The sequence below is a fragment of the Mastacembelus armatus genome, chromosome 4 (assembly GCF_900324485.2).
Source record: "Mastacembelus armatus chromosome 4, fMasArm1.2, whole genome shotgun sequence".
NCBI classification, from domain to species: Eukaryota; Metazoa; Chordata; class Actinopteri; order Synbranchiformes; family Mastacembelidae; genus Mastacembelus; species Mastacembelus armatus.
In genome coordinates, this window is record NC_046636.1 from 4437369 (window position 1) to 4455190 (window position 17822).

At 38.8% G+C, this 17822-nt stretch overlaps 1 protein-coding gene across 1 annotated transcript; it reads left to right on the top strand.

The window, feature by feature from the left end:
- Positions 1-658: 658 nt before the first annotated feature.
- Positions 659-10381, top strand: cp (ceruloplasmin). The gene is made up of 24 exons (XM_026323769.1): positions 659-929; positions 1692-1936; positions 2017-2229; positions 2968-3138; positions 3218-3309; positions 4435-4597; positions 4717-4855; positions 4953-5092; positions 5325-5465; positions 5600-5644; positions 5728-5942; positions 6555-6705; positions 6928-7140; positions 7268-7472; positions 7772-7911; positions 8084-8212; positions 8499-8605; positions 8679-8734; positions 8886-8957; positions 9308-9399; positions 9496-9635; positions 9750-9806; positions 10127-10232; positions 10319-10381. Exons 1-24 carry the CDS (start codon positions 742-744, stop codon positions 10342-10344), a joined length of 3246 nt encoding a protein of 1081 aa, XP_026179554.1. The 5' UTR covers positions 659-741; the 3' UTR covers positions 10345-10381.
- The last annotated feature ends 7441 nt before the right edge of the window (positions 10382-17822 follow it).

A 17822-nucleotide genomic window follows, 5' to 3' on the forward strand; every position in this document is an offset into this window, starting at 1 on the left:
AGTTGCCTGTTAGCCCATATCATATCAGTATGCAGAATAAATGTGGCCTCTGACCCTCTTAGCCCAGCTCATTACAAATCATGTTTCAGCAAATGATATTATGAAATTTCAATAACGAAATTTCCTTTTTTCATCCATAGTGAATTATGAGTAAACTGAGTAAATTGAAGAAATTCATACATTTGAGTAATTAGGCCACTTGGTTTGGTTAGACTAATTTAGTGGATCAGGTCGAAACATATGTCACAAAGTAGGACAGGACACAGGCTAAACATGAGCTTGTTAGCTGCATACCCACACACACAGAAAATGTGACGTAGATCAATGCATTTTTTCAGCTAATCAGCCAATGTCACCCCTTGATATATGCTTTCTGTCAACTAGAAACAAGAAGATTTTTAACAGTTTGTTGCACAAATCTGTGCAAGGTTACGTAGCTTGAGTCTGATCTCGCCACTCTTATGCAAGTCTAACCTGTTGATCAAGCAGATTGTCAGGTTTCTGATAGGTTGGATCAAACACTGTCTGATGGTCAATGACCCCTCTGCCCTACTTGGTTATTCCCAATCTTTTTTTTCAACTCAGGGAGTATAAAGACACAGACGGTCTAAAATCTCAGACACAGAAAGGTACCTGTCTGGTGACTGCACTGTCTGTCTTCATCGTTGTGACCTACAGGACTACTTCTCAGAATTAAAGACTCATCTTCTTGTCAGTTTTTTTTGGACCTACTTCTAGCTTATGAAGTGCCAGCAGCATATTATCAAAATGCATTGGTTGGAGTTGAGGATGGTGTTGCTGCTGTGTTGGGCAGCACTATGTGTGTCTACGACAAGAAGAGAGTATTTTATCAAGATAGAAGAGGTTTCTTGGAACTACGCTCCAACTGGAATGAACATCATTCAAAACCACACACTGCAGGAGGATGAGTAAGTACATGTAAAGAACATTCCTTAAGGTCTATCCCAGCTGGGGTTTGTTCAGAACACAGCACAGCGGAACACAATATCTCCATATTGGCCTGCGTATGAACACAAGCTTTATTTTATAACTGTGACAATGCATTTAACAGCTAATCCAATGGTTCATGTATCTTAAGACATAGAATCATTTTCTCAACATAACAGGAACACTTAATCTTTCAGGTTTACCAATTCTGTACTACCTAATTTAAAGACACAGTTTTATTTGGAAAGCAGTGTGTTTCTTTTTATTTTATTAAATCTGCTCTCTGTGCAAACAGCCTTTTGACTAATTTTTATTTAAAATAATTTATTTTTACTTTTGTACAAATCCTAAAACATGTGCTCAGCATTAAGTGGTACTTTTAAAGACGTGATTTGATTTGATGCATGCAAATACACAAATATACATGAATATTTACTTCTCTGCACATGCATCATTATATATACAGCAACATTAAGGAGTTGAAAATTGTGTCAAATTTAGTGTGTTTATCTAAATATTATTCATTAACAGTCATTATTCGCAATAATAATAATTCTGTACTTTTCAATCAAAAGTCAACTAGATGTTTTTAGAAGCCTCTACATTATTATTACTGTATTTTTTCCAGTTTTCACCTATTATCAGTACACACACACACACACACACACACACACACACACACACACACACACACACACACACACACACACACTTATTCTCTCTCTGTCTGGATCTCTCTGTAGAGAAGCAGCAGTGTTTTTAAAGAAGGGTCCCCAGCGCATCGGTGCCACCTATAAGAAGGCTATTTATAAGCAGTACAGCGACTCCACCTACAGGACTGAGGTAATGAAGCCAGACTGGCTGGGTTACTTGGGGCCTCTGGTGATGGCTGAGGAGGGAGACACTGTGATCGTCTACCTGAAGAACACAGCATCCAGGCCGTACAGCATCCACCCACATGGACTGAACTACAGCAAGGGCAGTGAAGGTAAGGAATGAACTGGTGCATGAATGTGACTCAAAAGGTTGACTCATCCGTGATTGTGCAGTTTTGTGTGCTTCCCTCAGGAGCCCTGTACCCAGATGGTACAGGCCTGGAGCTAAAACACGACGATGCGGTGGTTCCTGGAACAACAGTGACATATGAATGGACCCTCCCGGAGGGTCACAGCCCAACATCACAGGAGAGCAACTGCCTGACCAGATTCTACCACTCACACGTCTTCACCCCAAAAGACATTAACTCAGGACTGATAGGACCCCTCATTATCTGTAAGAGAGGTACTGGAACCTTTTTAACTATATATAAAAATATATACATACACAGAGGTGGACCTGTGTACATTTAGTCAAAGTGTTTCCATTTTTTGCTCCAACAGATTTACTGAGGTGATTTCACAGGTCAGAAAGGTGAAATAGGTGAAAATAATGACTAATAGATGAGCTAATCACAGGAACGTGACTCAATGAATTCATTTATGGGGCACTAGTTCTACACTTTACAGCATTTTTTATTACTAGTCTCTTTATGGAAACTCATTTTTCATCTGATCTTTAAGACAGTTGAAACAATCTTTTTTTGGTACACAACTCCACAGTGAGAGACTGTTGTTGATAGGAAGCAATAGAAATACAAATCAGTTATAACATTATGGTTTTGTACCATTAAAATATCAAATACAATTTGTTAAACTTTGTGACAATCTTAAATCACCTGAAAACCTGACTAGTATTTCTCTGTACAATCAAATGTTAGCAGCAAAGCAATAATACTCAATGTTAAAGACATATTTCTGAATGTATTTGTATATTTATCTTTAAGAATCATTAATTAGAAGTTTAATACTCAAAACTAGTTGTAGCTAATCTGTTTTATCACACTCTGTGGCACTGTTTAATTAGATTTGATGGCCAGTGTCTCAACAAGACTAACATAATACAAATAATAAGAAATAAAGTAGGTTTCCCTTAATGACAAACATTACTAAACACAATGATTCTCCATTTTCCTCTCTTTAGGAACTCTGGACTCACAGGACAGGTCAGGAGAACAAAAGTATGCTCTGCTGTTCATGGTGTCAGATGAGAACTTAAGCTGGTACCTGGATGACAACATCAGGACACACGTCACAAATCCTGCCAAAGACCTGAAAGAGGATGAAGATTTTATTGAGAGCAACAAAATGCATGGTGAGGCTGGAGCATCACACCACATCCCCATAGAGTACATATACAAAGACTCCCTTGTAACCCTGAGTGTGTATTACAGCTATAAACGGTTTTCTGTATGGTAACCTGCCTGGACTGAGTATGTGCCAAGGAACCAAGGTCCAGTGGTATTTGATTGGCTTAGGAAATGAGGTAACTATTGTGTTATTATTATTTTACAGAATCTGACTGTGGAAGCTGTTTTATAACCTTTTATCTTTATTTCTCATGATGGAAAAAATCACATTGTTTGTGCAGTATTTTATCTGCATTATGCAAAAGTAAGGTAAAAACAACTAAACTAAATTCAAATATACATATTGTCACAAATGCTAAGAGTCAGTAAGGTTAGGACCCATGTGCAGGCAGACCAGAGTCAGAATGACAGAAATGCAGGATTTATTTCAGGAATGGGAAATGAAGACAGGCAAGGCAAACACAACATCCAGAGGTAGTGTAGTGAAAACAGACAGGGAACACACAAACACCAGCCCAAACACATGAGGCAAGAGTTCGAATGCAGTCCCAGAATTCAACAGTCCAGGAGTTGCAGGTGAGCATAAAAACAGAGCCCAACAAAGTACAAAGTTCAGTGTAACAGATAAATGTGACTGCAAACAGACAGAAACAAACAAGAATGCACCAAAAAAAAGGACTAGCAGGCACACACACACACACACACACACACACACACACACGCGCACACACACACACACACACACACACACACACACGCACACACACACACACACACGCACGCACACACACACACACACACACACACACACACACACACACACACACACACACACACACACAAAACCAAACCAGCACTGAGAGGAAAGTGATTTAAATATTAAAAGATATAGGACATAAGGTGCAGGTGAAAACAACTTGGACACTAATTACAGAAGTGAAACAGACAACAATAAGGGAGAGACCAGGGAATAGGAAAAACAACAAAATAAGAGTCCATAGCCAGAAAGTATATTGTGAAGCTGAAAGTTGATTGCATTCTTTTTCAGCAATAATTTAAGGTTTGAATTGTCATAAAACACCTTTTCTTCCTCTACAGTTATTTACAGTTATTCTTATGTTAAAAAGCAGATTTTTTTATTTTGCCAGAAAGCAAATATTAGCTGGTTTCAGTTCTGTTACTTTGAACCACTTTAAACTGCTAAATGAAAGAGTTTTATGTGCTTAAGCCTGTATCATGTTTTTCTCATAGCTGACAACATCTATTATACAGCCAAATTAAATGTAGTTTATCTCCAACAGGTGGATATACATTCAGTTCATTTCCATGGCCAGATCCTGACAGCTCAGGACCATCACACAGACACAGTCAGTCTTTTCGCAGGCTCCACCACCACAGCTGAAATGGTAGCTGACAACCCTGGACACTGGCTGCTGACATGCACCGTCAATGACCATCTGATGGGTGAGCTCACATCATTCATAAGTGGCTGATTATTTAAGAAAATGACAAACAAACAACAAATACTTCATTTGCATGGTCTTATGTAGGATTGTGAGTTTGTGTTTTGTGGTGTTGTGCAGCTGGAATGCAGGCTATATTTGAGATCAAGAAGTGTTTCCCTAATGTCCATAAGCCTCGGCCACATGGTGAGCTCAGACAGTTCTTTATTGCTGCTGAAGAGGAAGTTTGGGACTATGCTCCGACACTGCCAACTGATAGGTTTGTTCCTCTGCACAGCCACCCACACACAGAATGACACTGCAGCTGATGTTTCTATAAAGAAGAGTCCCCCATGTTTTTATATGTGTGTGCACAGTGAGGCAGACACGTTCGTAACCAAAGGTCGAACCCGCATTGGAAGCCACTATAAGAAGGTTCGCTATGTGGAATACACTGACAACACCTTCATAACAAAGATGCTACGCAGCCCTCAGGAGCAACACCTGGGAATTCTGGGTAATCCAGCATGGGTTGGGATTGATAGCACATTATATAATTTTAGCATTATTGTTACAAAATAAAAACCCACTGATTTCAACACATATGTTTGAAAAATGTCATTGAGATCTTGTTTCTATCCTGCCTGAACTATTTCCAATCACCTAATCACTTGTGTTTTTGTCTTTGAGCTCTCTGTAAGTGTGTGCACTGATACCAGTGATGATGTAGAAATGTGTGTGTGTTTCAGGTCCTGTGCTGAGAGCTGAGGAGAAAGACACCATCAAGGTGGTGTTTAAGAACAAAGCCAGCCGACCCTACTCTATACAACCACATGGTGTCCAGTACAGTGTAGAACAAGATGGGACGCTCTATCACAATGAATTGGAAGGTTAATACATGGATGCACACACACACACACACACTGTTATCAATGTGCTAAATCATATAGTGTAGAAAGAGCTTCTTTGTGTGTTTTCATGTCTCCCTCATCACTCTTTCTTCCTCTACTCTTCTTCCCTTCAGAGTCTTATACAGCACAGAAACTGCGGGAGCTAAACAGGCAACCAAGTGAGTTAAAAACTTAAATTACAGTACTAGTCTAATTTGGCACACATTTGTGAGCATTGTATTTTATTATTTTATGGTTTTAGGAGTAGTGACTCCTCCCCCTGCAGCTCTGGTCAGACCTGGGACAGTGCACACCTATGAATGGATGGTGCCTGTGGGTGCTGGTCCAGTACAGGGAGAGGCTGACTGTCTGACTTACATGTACTACTCTGGAGTGGACCCTATCAAGGACACCAGCTCTGGACTGGTTGGACCCCTCCTAGTCTGTCGGCAGGGATCACTGAAAAAGGGAGTGCAGGTGAGGAGAGAAGCCAAATGATGATCAGTTTGGAAATGAAACTTTTCATTGAATATTAGCTCAAGTTTTAAAAACAGTGAATCGTATCAACAAAACAATCTAGTCAATGGAAAACTAATTTAAAAAGTGAGTAAGGAAATGTTACTCAGTTTGTTCCCAACCTTCTTAGCTTGTCAGACCTCAAATAAGGCAGCGTCTACGTGTAACGCCACAGTCACTGGTTGTATATGTTAGTTATGACCAGACCAAACCAAAGTGGAATTTTTGTTTTTTGTAGTTTGAGGCTGAAAGAGCTTAAATTTCTCAGTAATTCATAAGAAACAAGATGAATCTCACAGTCATACCAGTTGCTCTAAAATAAATGCAAATAAAATAAATAACTACTTTTGCATATCAGTTTTCCAACTTACATTTACTTTTTCATTTATTATTTCACAGTATCACAGATATGTTGCAACCAGTGGCCAATCAGAATATGGCTCTAGTCAAGGAATATAGAGACTTAATGGTCCCATTACGTGATGGTACAAAAGGAGTATGATGGGATTATAAACTGAAATGTATTAATGAAATCAGGTTTGACACATTTCTCTTCTCTTGTCTTCTTTGTAGAAAAACTATGATAAAGAGTTTCACCTCATGGCTACAGTGTTCGATGAAAACCTGAGCTGGTATCTGGATGAGAACATTAGGACCTTCACCACAGCTCCCACCACTGTTAACAAAGAGGATGAGGGCTTCATGGAGAGCAACAAGATGCACGGTTTGTAGGAGATGTGCATTCAAAGACTTATCATTGGCAGTTCAGATGGAACACCAATGTTTATGCATTTACATACTCAAATTGGGAGAGACTTCATTTCCTCTTTCATTTTTCTTTGTCAATCTGCTTGGATGTTCAATATTTTCACTTCCTGTGTTTCTCTATCATGTTTGTTGGTGATAATCATTGAACTGTATGTTTTGTTCTGTGTCTACCTTCTAGCCATCAATGGGTTTGTGTATAAAAACCTCCCAGGCCTGACCATGTGTAAGGGGGATAAAGTAACGTGGCACCTGTCAGGACTGGGTTCGGAGGCAGACATCAACAGCCTTTACTTTGAGGGCAACCGCTTCATCTATCGCCAGAACAGACGAGACTCCATCAGCGTTTTCCCTCACATTTCACACACTGTCACTATGGAGCCAGACAGCATGGGTATACTATACAGCCTCCATTCAGTCTCTCTCACTTTCAAGACAATTCTAGTTCTATAATTAGAAGAATGTACAGTGCAAATACAGTACAATGTATATAAGAGTACATGTGTTTGTGTGTGTTTCAGGTCAGTTTGAAGTAGTGTCTCCTACAGTGAGCAACTATCGTGCTGGGATGAGGGCCAATTACACAGTACAAAAGTGCAGCCTGTTTCAGCGCCAGGGTGAAACAATGATGCATTCAAAGACCTACTACATTGCTGCCATGGAAATGGTGTGGGACTATTCTCCAAACCGGACCTGGGAAGCTGAACAGTTTAAGGGTCGGGACAGGTACTGTAACATCTGCACATCTACAGTACTGACACACACTAGAGAGCTGATTTACTGGTTCGCTTGGATTTTGGTCTTTAAATATTGGTACAAATATAAAAACATATTAACCTTGAAAAACTGATGGATTGAAACATGCACACAATGCAGAACATATGTAAAATAGGAAATTGAGAATATATTGAGAGATGGATTAAAATGTTTAGTTTGATACCTTCATGTAATTTATTATCCATAAGAAAAATATACTGTAGATTTTTACTTTACACACACACTGACCCTCACTTGGTTCCCTGCAGTCCTGCTGCTGTCTTCCTGGATCAGCAAGGCGGGTTTATCGGCTCCCGTTACAAGAAGGTGGTTTACCGCCAGTTCACTAACGACAAGTTCACCAAGCAGGTGGAAAGAACAGCTGATATGGAGCACCTTGGCATTATGGGTAAGCTGCAAGAACAGCACAGATACACTAGAATTCATATAACATAACATAACATTTACTTTTTACCGTAAATGCCAATCACACTGCAGTATTTATGAAACATTATGCAGTTTGACAACTTTGTAGCTCACGGCTTGATCAATGATCATTCAAACATCTCTCATCCATTCAGGTCCAATGATTCATGCTGATGTGGGGGATAAAGTAAAGGTGGTTTTTAAGAACATGGCTTCCAGACCTTATTCTATCCATGCCCATGGAGTCAAGACGGAGACCCCTGATGTTTACCACACAAAACCAGGTACAGGATTATCTAGAAATATTGGACGTGCTGTAGAAAATCATTAAGAGACAAAAGCTTATTTTGCTGTCTTAGATTGTTGGAACCTTGAATGATTTGTAAATGCTTTTAGAGCTGCAGTAAATTAAAGAATCATAAAGTAGTTGAGAGAAATTATGGTCTTTACCTTTGCTTTACTTTTTGCCTGTGTATTAGTTGATCTTAGCCGTTTCTAGCTGTACTGGACAGTTTCTAATATCCAATGGAATTCATAACCTCAAAAACAAACTTTGATTCTCTTGCGCAGGTGAAACTCACAACTACTACTGGTACATTACAAAGAACACAGGACCAACCACAGAGCAAGAGGAGTGCTCTGTGTCAGCATACTACTCCACTGCTGACATCGTGAAGGTGAGCCATAACACAACTTACACACAAACACACACATGCACACATACTGACATGTTTTCTCCCTGCTCACCAGGACCTGTACAGTGGTCTGATTGGTCCATTGGTGATCTGCCGGCGTAGCTGGGCCAGGTATCGGTTGATGCTTTTTGTGCAGTACACAGTGTGTGTTTGTGATTTCCAGGTCTGGAGAGATGGGAGGATGTTTTCTTGTGTTTATGTATGGAATCACACACTATGTTTGATAAAGTGTTATTATAAAATGTCATTAACTTCTTTCCAGGAGTTTAGGGTTGAAGAAGGAAGTGGAAGAGTTTGCACTGCTTTTCCTGGTTTTTAATGAGAATGAAAGCTGGTAAGTAAAGAGAAGTCTAAAATGTTTAGAGGTTTGGTGATCAGTTTGCCCAAATAACAAAACTGTCAACATTTTTATTGGAACTGTCTCATCAGAAGAGAAGAGTTCAAATTAAAAAAAAGCAGCGAAGTTCACAACTAGAAGCAATTTTATAGTCACAGGTCCAACCTGAATTTTTATTTGCCTTTAGACATGTTATCCTCCTAGCCCTCTTTTATCTTGATTACTTGGTATACACATATAATGTCAGTGTCATGTTGTCTGCTGATATCTTTTTGCAACAATGCCAGTAGCAAAAACTGCTGTACTTTTCTTCTGCAGTATTATAATTACTGTGAATATTATCCCAGGTATCTGGATGAAAACATCAGGACCTACATTACAAACCCTCGCGCAAATCTGAAGGATGATGAAAACTTTATATTGAGCAACACGATGCATAGTAAGATAAATGAACTGCACTAGTCACCTATGAGGTATTTTTGTCACACTTAAATGCTGTATGTGATTTTGTGCTTTTCTGTGTGTTTGTATGCAGCCATTAATGGTTATATGTATGCTAACCTGAATGGTTTGAACATGGAGGTGGGTGATAAGGTGTACTGGTATCTAATGGGAATGGGCAGTGAAGTGGACATACACACTGCACACTGGCATGGACACAGTGTGGATTATAAGGTACACTGTAGTAAAACAAACGTTATGTAAAGACTATCCTACAAATTTGCAGTTTTAAAAATACTGCAGTACACATAAAGGATAACTAAGGATAATAATCTCTTTTCTCTCCAGCTGGGTGGAGGACCACACCGTACTGATGTGTTTGAGCTGTTCCCAGCCACCTTTCAGGTAAAACCTCAAAACATAGTGGCCTGGCTTCATCGGCTTTTGCTGTAATTTCTATTTTGAAACATTAAAGGTGCTGCTTCACCTATAATGACCAGTGCCAGTGTAACCACAGAAATTGGAAAATCTTTAATTCTTTCTTTCATTTGTTTAAAGACACCTTGCCTTTCAACAGGTCAGGAAAAAGGTGCAAATAAAGCAAGAAAGAAAAGCCATAAGAAATACAAAATAATATAAACAACCAAAATTATTTACTGTTAAATGGGCGAAACTGAGGGCCAGTGAACAATGTTTAATAATGTTTTCATTTTCTTCCTGTTCAGACAGTAAAGATGCGGCCTCAGTATCCTGGTAGCTGGCTGTTCCACTGTCATGTGATTGACCACATTAAAGATGGCATGGAGGCAATATACACTGTTACTGAAAAAGGTGAGAGGCTCAGCAAACAAATCTAAGAACAGTGTTGATGACAATGCTGTGTTGGTGATAACATTTGTGTTTTTTCTCCTCACCAGCAAAGAAGAAGGGAATCTTTGGGTGAACAGTTGAGAAAAATGGACCCAGACTGAATAAAACTTAAAAAAGACCAGTGTGAAATTAATTTCAGAAGCTAATTCAATAAAACCCCTCTTAGCATAATATTAACATTTAATTGTGCATATCAGGAACACGCTTACAAAAGAACATCCAGGAGTCATTTTATATTAAAATGTGCACTTTGGAATTATCTGACTGCTTTGATATTTTTTTCAAATGGTGTGAAAATTGTATCAAATATGGTATTAAGGGCAAAGCAAAATGAAAATCTAAATGTTGAACTTCATAGTTTTATTGGAATTTTATATATGACATTACTCAGTCACCAGATGGCACTAGAGTCTGGTTAAACTTGGTAATAGACCTGTAATAGACCTATTGGTCAAGCAGTTCCATTTTCAAAATGTCAACACTTAAAGTTGCCCAAAAGTTAAAAGTAAAAACAGTATATTTTCTAATGCAAGCCATCTTATTCAGAGCAAATGTGTTATTTGCAGGTGGTTACACTTTGATAAGAGCATGTCTGCTCAACCAGTAGGTGGCAGTATTGCTATTTTAAAAGACGAGTTTAGCAGTTTGATCTTTGAGTCTTGATCATTACAGTGACAGATGAGTGTGAAGCAGCTCAGATGTGACTGACATTTCTTTCTGTAGCTGCTGGGCTGTGTTTCAGCCACTGTGATAGACTGATCTCCTACAAATATGTGCACAATAATTGGACACTTTCAGGGCCCTGCATGGATGCAGTTCCAGCATAATTAATATGTTTAGATGAAATCCAGGGAACAATTTAGAAACTAATCTTTGGTTTTCATGCAGAGTCTTCCTATGTAATGCAACAGAAAAATTGAAGACTCTCATGCTGCCAGAGAGCTGACAGTTCCTCTGTTCAGCTGATATCACCGCAAACAAGGCAGTTTGGAACCACTTTCATCTCAAACACACAGACTTACAGGGCTTCAGGGTGATGCAATGAGTAGTCTTTGAGCCTGTCAGTGTCCCAGAGAGGGACCTTTAGAGGGGTTGGTTCCACTAGAAGCAGTAGGTCTGGAAGTACTGGTGAGAAATTGACTTGCTCCATTTGTCTGTGGGTTTCCACATAATTCCTGTAAGCTCCATCTGTGCTCAACCATGCATTTTGTAAATATTTTCATAAATTAGATGATGTCATAAGTAAAAGCCTCAAATATGTATATATGTAAAAATAAATCTGCACTGTGAAAGGCTTCTTTGGACCCACTTTATTCTGATTGCACAGTTTTTACTGGTCAAAGGGGTCTGAGACTGTCAACATTATCTTTACCTATAGTCACCAAACACTTAGACAACTGACCAATATCCAAAATTTGGAAGCACACACACAAACTCCCTCGCTCTCCCACAGGCTGCTCTGAGTGCAGATCAGTGTCTAAGCAGCCACCTGCAGTCCTCCATTAGCTGGCAAGGAAATGGAATTTAAAAGATTCAGACCATGAAATGTGTCCAATAATGCCAGCTCTGATCTAAACCCGTGCTGAATCTCAATGATGTGCTTACAGCTCTGTCACATTCAACTAGTGAAACTTTACCTGACACATGCTCTCACTCCAAACTATGACAGCTTTGCCTCTCACCATCACAGTGTGCATCAGCCAGCTTAGTGAGTCGCAACTGTCAGAGTTTTATGCAGCAAAATAAAGTTTCAAAGCTCAGCTGGCAGCATGTGCGGCTATGATGCTCACTACACACAAGAAAAATACATTTTATTACACTTGGATCACAAATAAAAAAATAGTGGAAGAGTGGTACCAGAGGAAAATCTACATATTCATCAAAATCAAAATGATTGATGGTATGGGCAGTAGTGATTTTAAGATACAGTCAGGCTCAGCACCACATTTTTAGGCTCGACTTTCAGTCTTTTTAAACTTCAGTGTCTGGTAGAGATCTGTAAACACAATCAGTTGATCGGGATGTAAACGAACAGTTTTCATCACTTCATCAATGCGAATAAAGGCCCAGAAAATTGTTTGAGAGCTGGTTTTTTTTTTTGTAGTATTTTGTAATTTGAGTACGGTCACAGTGAAAATGTGCTTCCTCAAACCCTACAGACAATAGTATAGACAGCAGCTGTAAATACCCTCTGCTCTAAACCACCTACATATTAGACAGGTGTGACAAGACAAGCAATAAAAGTGGTTGTCGGTTAACTACTGACATAAAGTTCCTAATTTAATGTTACAGTACTCACTTAATGTTTCATTTAACTGTGCAGTAACTCAGAAAAACCTTATTAAAGCTTTAGTTGGTTTTGTTGGACTGAAAGTACAAAGAAAAGGGAACATGAGGCCTCATTCAACTAATCCTGCTTGTTAAGGGTTTTCAACACCTGGCACAGGAAACGCATGAGCATACATTCAAAAAAGGAAGAGGACCTTTAGAAAGCAAAGCAAACATTCTTTTACTGAAACATATAATATAATGAAATTCATCTAAATGTATTAATTGACTATAGAATCCAAACGTTAGTTAACAGCATAAAACTAAGCTTTTGATTCAAAAGGCAGGTCACATGATTAGTGACATTTGGTGATACTCTGCCCAAAACTTGGTTGTACTTTTCTGGTGGATATGAAAGTATTATTCTCAGAGGACTCATTAAGTGCAGATTATGGCACAGTATGTCTGTACAAATGCACATCATCTGTGCATCCATTTTTGAGTGTGTACTTACATTTCACGGAGGTGCTTCTTTTTATATCTGGATTTTTCCAGGCCTTGAAACTACTCTGTCAGTATACTGCTGAAACAAATTCCTGTTCTGGCTCTGGCCGGACAGGAGGCCTATTAGAACCGATCGGCTGCGACATTAGCATGTTGGAAGCAGATGGTTGGTGGTGCCTGCAGTCATATCTCTCTCCCACACCAGGCTCTCTTGGTAGATTTGACATAAGCTTAATTAATGATTTGATAACTGCAGAGGCGTTAAAAGGAGCATGGAGACAGGCGTGAATTTCAAATGTAAGAGTTAAACTGGCTGGTAATATGATATGAAGGGGTTTCTAAGCACATGCTCTCCCACATGCTCTCCCTTTCTTTCTTTGTCTCTTACACTTTCTAAGATCAGCACAGTGTGAACTGCAAGTCATGCTGCCTGTAAGAAATAAGTTGCAGATCTAAAAACTAAATGAAGCAGTTTATTTGATTTTGCTTAGTGAAAGCTGTGCTTTGTACCTTCACAAAAGATGGAGTCAACCATTTGTAAGATATTCAAGTCTATTTGTATATACAGCAGAAAGCTAGGCTGATACTCAGTAGTGTTGACTTTTTTAGTCATAAACATCATGGACAGTTACTGAACTTGCTTTCTGTGCACAGACCTAAGAGATTTGTGTGTGTGTGTGTGTGTGTGTGTGTGGGGGGGCTTCATCTACAAAATATCACTGTAACAGAATAACTGCAAAGATAGAAAGTGACCACAAAGAGATATAAACAACTAAAATAGACACAAAAATATCAGAGAGATGTGATGTGATTACAAAGACCCAGAAAATGACTTCAGAGTTAAACAAAATGACCACAAAGCAATACAAAATTACCATAGATGCAAAGTGATTAGAAAGAAACAAAATGACCAGTAGGTAAGTAAAACACACTACAAAGACACACAAAACCCCATTTACAGACAAAATAATGAACCACCAACATATATACAGCAGTACTACAGTGCAGTACAACATCTGCAAGTAAAGTTTTGCAGCTTCAGACGCCCATGATGAAGATGATGATGATGATGAGCGCCATCTTGACATTTGCATCACAGATGATGGACAGGGCCACCTCCTCTGACCAGGCTGGAAGTAAACATTCTTTTGCACTTGCATTGTTTCTATGGAAACAGCAGGTCCGGTGTCAGGGGACAGCATGTGTGATCTCTGTGGCACAATATATAAACCCTATGAAAACACACCACATTAATTCGTAGAAGACAAACACCAAACAGCCACCTGTCTGTAAATGAAAATGCCCTCAGGCCAGGTATGAGTTAGGTTAGTAAAACTACAGACCTACATTCAACAATAAATCTCTCCAGCATTCAACAGCATAAGCACCTTAATCCCACATGTATCTGTCTGGAGGCTGGAGACTTTGGCCTGAATCTGTCCTTGCAATCAACAATCCCTCTGCCTTTGAACTTCTCTGGTGTGCGAATTGTGTGCGATCTGTTGTCCAGCATAAAGCACCATCTTAATGTTAATGCTTCAAAAACTCCTCTTGCTTTGCCATCAAATAGATATAAAAACAAATACATTCATATATAGCATTCAGTGTTTTTACACTTTTTGGTCAAAAGTATGTGGACATATACTGATACAGTAGATTTACTGAAGTAACAGTATTTAAGAAGAAAACAACTACCATCTCAGCCCTTTATAGTGGAATTATGCTTACAAATTATTTTATCCTACAACATCATGTACTTCATATACTTTTACTTTGATGGGATTTTGAATGTCTGACTTTAGATTATAATTTTAATCAGTTGGCATGTGCACTTTTCTTCTGGATCTCTTTTTACAAGATTTGGACCTGGGCTCTTAATTCCAGTTGAGGTAAATCTAAATATCTCAGCATGCAGTGATAATTTAGATAATAAAGTACCTTAAAGATTGTGACTGTGATTTCCAGTGTTCACCGAGAGCATCTGCAGCTGAGTGTGAAGCCACTGGGCTGAGAGTAAGCATCACTCTGGGTTAGGGTTGAGTTGTGAGCTGACCACTTGGAAGAATCTGAATTTCACTACCGTTCTTTGGTGCATAAATCTGCAAGATAGATGAATCTAGACACAGATGGGCAGGATGCTGGACTTTCCACACAGAAACATAGAAGTAAAAGTCCAACCTCTCCGAGTCTCAAAATCCAGTCACAACAATAAGAACAGAATTTGACCATGTTTGTTGCTTCAGGTGAAGTAGCAACTGCACAGTGAAGCCACCTTGTCCTTCTGTCTCTACAAATCCAGATAATTGATTGACAATGGTTTCATTGAAAATTTGATAGACAGTCCTTTGCTGTTGTAAAAGGACAACAGTTTGTCGAGAGCCCTGATACAAGCCCTATCCAACTGAACTGAATAGCAGCTTGTATAATGGAAGATTATTAAGGCTCATACAAGAAATGTTAATCTTCTGATTTCTCTCTTCAGAAAAATGTCAGTTCCAACATAGTCAAATCAGCATAATTAAAAGATTCAATTTTAGATAAAGGCAAGAACAATAGCAACAAACATTTACACACATTTTAGAGAGATTTTTTAGCAGTTGCTGCTAAATCATTATCACAGGAATACAGTACATCTTAAAAGTGCACAAGTATTGATGAAACTGTCTTCCTGTTTGGATTTTATTCTTGTTATCCAGAGTTATAGTGACGCTGAATAAAAAGGGAAAGGCAAAAGGACTGTCTGGGGACTTTAAAGTCCAGCTGGAATTTGAAAGCTTGTTCTTCTTTAGTGCCAGCTGGTCATCCTTTCTGAAATAAGACCGTTCAAATGGAATTTAGTCAAGGACATTTATATGTTCTGACATTTCTATTCTCTGTAGTCAAATCTCCTGGTGACAAAAAACTGAGAAAAACACCTCCTGTGTGTTGTTGTGATTGAATGACCTTGGGTGTGTTTGTTGCTGTCAAACTATGGAACAATGTGCTGCTCAATCTGGGGACTTTCATTCCTAAGACTCTTTTTCAGCAACATTCAACAACAGATTAAGACTCCCCGGAGACGCAAACGTCCATTGCTGTCAGGTGTCCTATTTGTCTTTCCTTTTTCTCCAAAAAGCTACACATGCTGTATATTGTTCAGCCAATTTCAAACACACAGGCTTCATTAGCAGTTATCGTTTTCCTCTAATTTCATGTGTAAAAGAAAATTATTATTTCAGGCTCTGCTCGGGAAAAGCATCACAATATTTCCACTGAACTATTCAATTATTTCAGCCAGTTACTGTGGAAATGGTCACTCTGTTTTGAGGCCATTCTGTCCTCTGCCATAAGCCTGATCAAACTTAATGGAAACTATTTAGTGCGTTGAGGATTTCCCTCTTTAAATCCAGTACTTATGGCATGTTGCTGTTGAATGAACAGTGAGCTGAAGACATGAATATACAGCTGAGTTGGTCAGACTGGAGGGCAGAGTGTATATACAGCAGGAAGACTTGCTGGTTAGAGAAACCACCTGTCTGATTTTACTCATAGTTATTATCACCTGTGTGTCTGACTAATATACTAACCCTCAGCCACTTCATTTTTTGGATGAACAGATTATATCAGCTTGATGTAGACAGAAATTCTCTGCCTCATTCGACCTAAAACAGACTTTCAGTCATTTTTCAGCACTTATGTGTGTAACCATGTATTAAATGAAATGGTCTGATCCTTGTCTACTTGGAATAAGTCAAAAGGGACTCTTCAGAAAATACAACTGTGTTATTCATTTTCCAAATACCAGAAACTCTTTTTACATTCAAATGACAAAAGCCCTCTAGCAACTGAAGGGCTATAATCTTTGGCTCTGGAAGGCATAGATAAATGACATGTGTCACTTTGCAGCACAATTAAAATAATATACACTCAGCACCAATCTTCACAAGGCACATGTACAATTGAATACAATCCAATACAACTGCATAAAATCTACTTCAATGATGCCCTGAATGTTCAGTTTTTGTTGACACTGTCATAAAGACTGTCATGGTTTGTATTGGTGTTGTATTGCGCTCCATTATAATCAGTATTACACCACCATTATACCTTCTTTAGAAAGAAGACTAACATTTGACATACATTTAATATAAAATGTGCTGATGTCATGTTATCAGATTCATTTGACACACCTGCACTCTATTACTATTCAACAGGAAGAAAGAACTCTATGATTTGGTGTGACGTTCAATTCAATTCAGTTTTATTTGTATAGCGCCGAATCACAATACAAATCATCTCCAGGCACTTTACAAGACATGAGGCTGTTTGGTCACTGTGATTTTCATGAAAACAATATGAGGCTGAATGAAAATCAGTGGCTTCTTGGAAGGTGGGAAATATACATAGAAATTAAAAGCATGCCTTGGCAAGTGGTCAGCATTATACTGGGCTAAAATGTGCAAAAAATGGCTGTTTGCATATATTATGCTGTCTTTTATTAATTCTTTTCGCTGACTCAGAACATTTAATTTCTTTCCCTGCTAGGCTGGTGGTGAGACACAGTGCAGAGAAATATGATAATACTTTTGGCAAAATGGTCAGTTACTTCCCTCAGTTGAAGCTTTCTGGTCGAGCACAAGGTAAGAGAAGCCAGTGGAGGCTGTCATCCAAAGGTTTATCTCAGGCAAACAGCAACCAAACCTTCAGTGCGCAATGGAAATATGAAAGAGGGAAGTTCACTGACCTACTTTCTTTTAGGTTTAAACATGCCAATCCAAACTTTAACCTTATTCCAATTAA

What these genes read in the sequence shown, in the direction of transcription:
- cp (XM_026323769.1), top strand. Translation starts at nt 742, where the DNA reads ATGAAGTGCCAGCAGCATATTATCAAAATGCATTGGTTGGAGTTGAGG. An exon ending in CCGACACTGCCAACTGATAG is followed by an intron (nt 4,856 to 4,952) that starts GTTTGTTCCTCT and finishes GTGTGTGCACAG; the next exon opens with TGAGGCAGACACGTTCGTAA. An exon ending in ATTGAGCAACACGATGCATA is followed by an intron (nt 9,400 to 9,495) that starts GTAAGATAAATG and finishes GTTTGTATGCAG; the next exon opens with CCATTAATGGTTATATGTAT.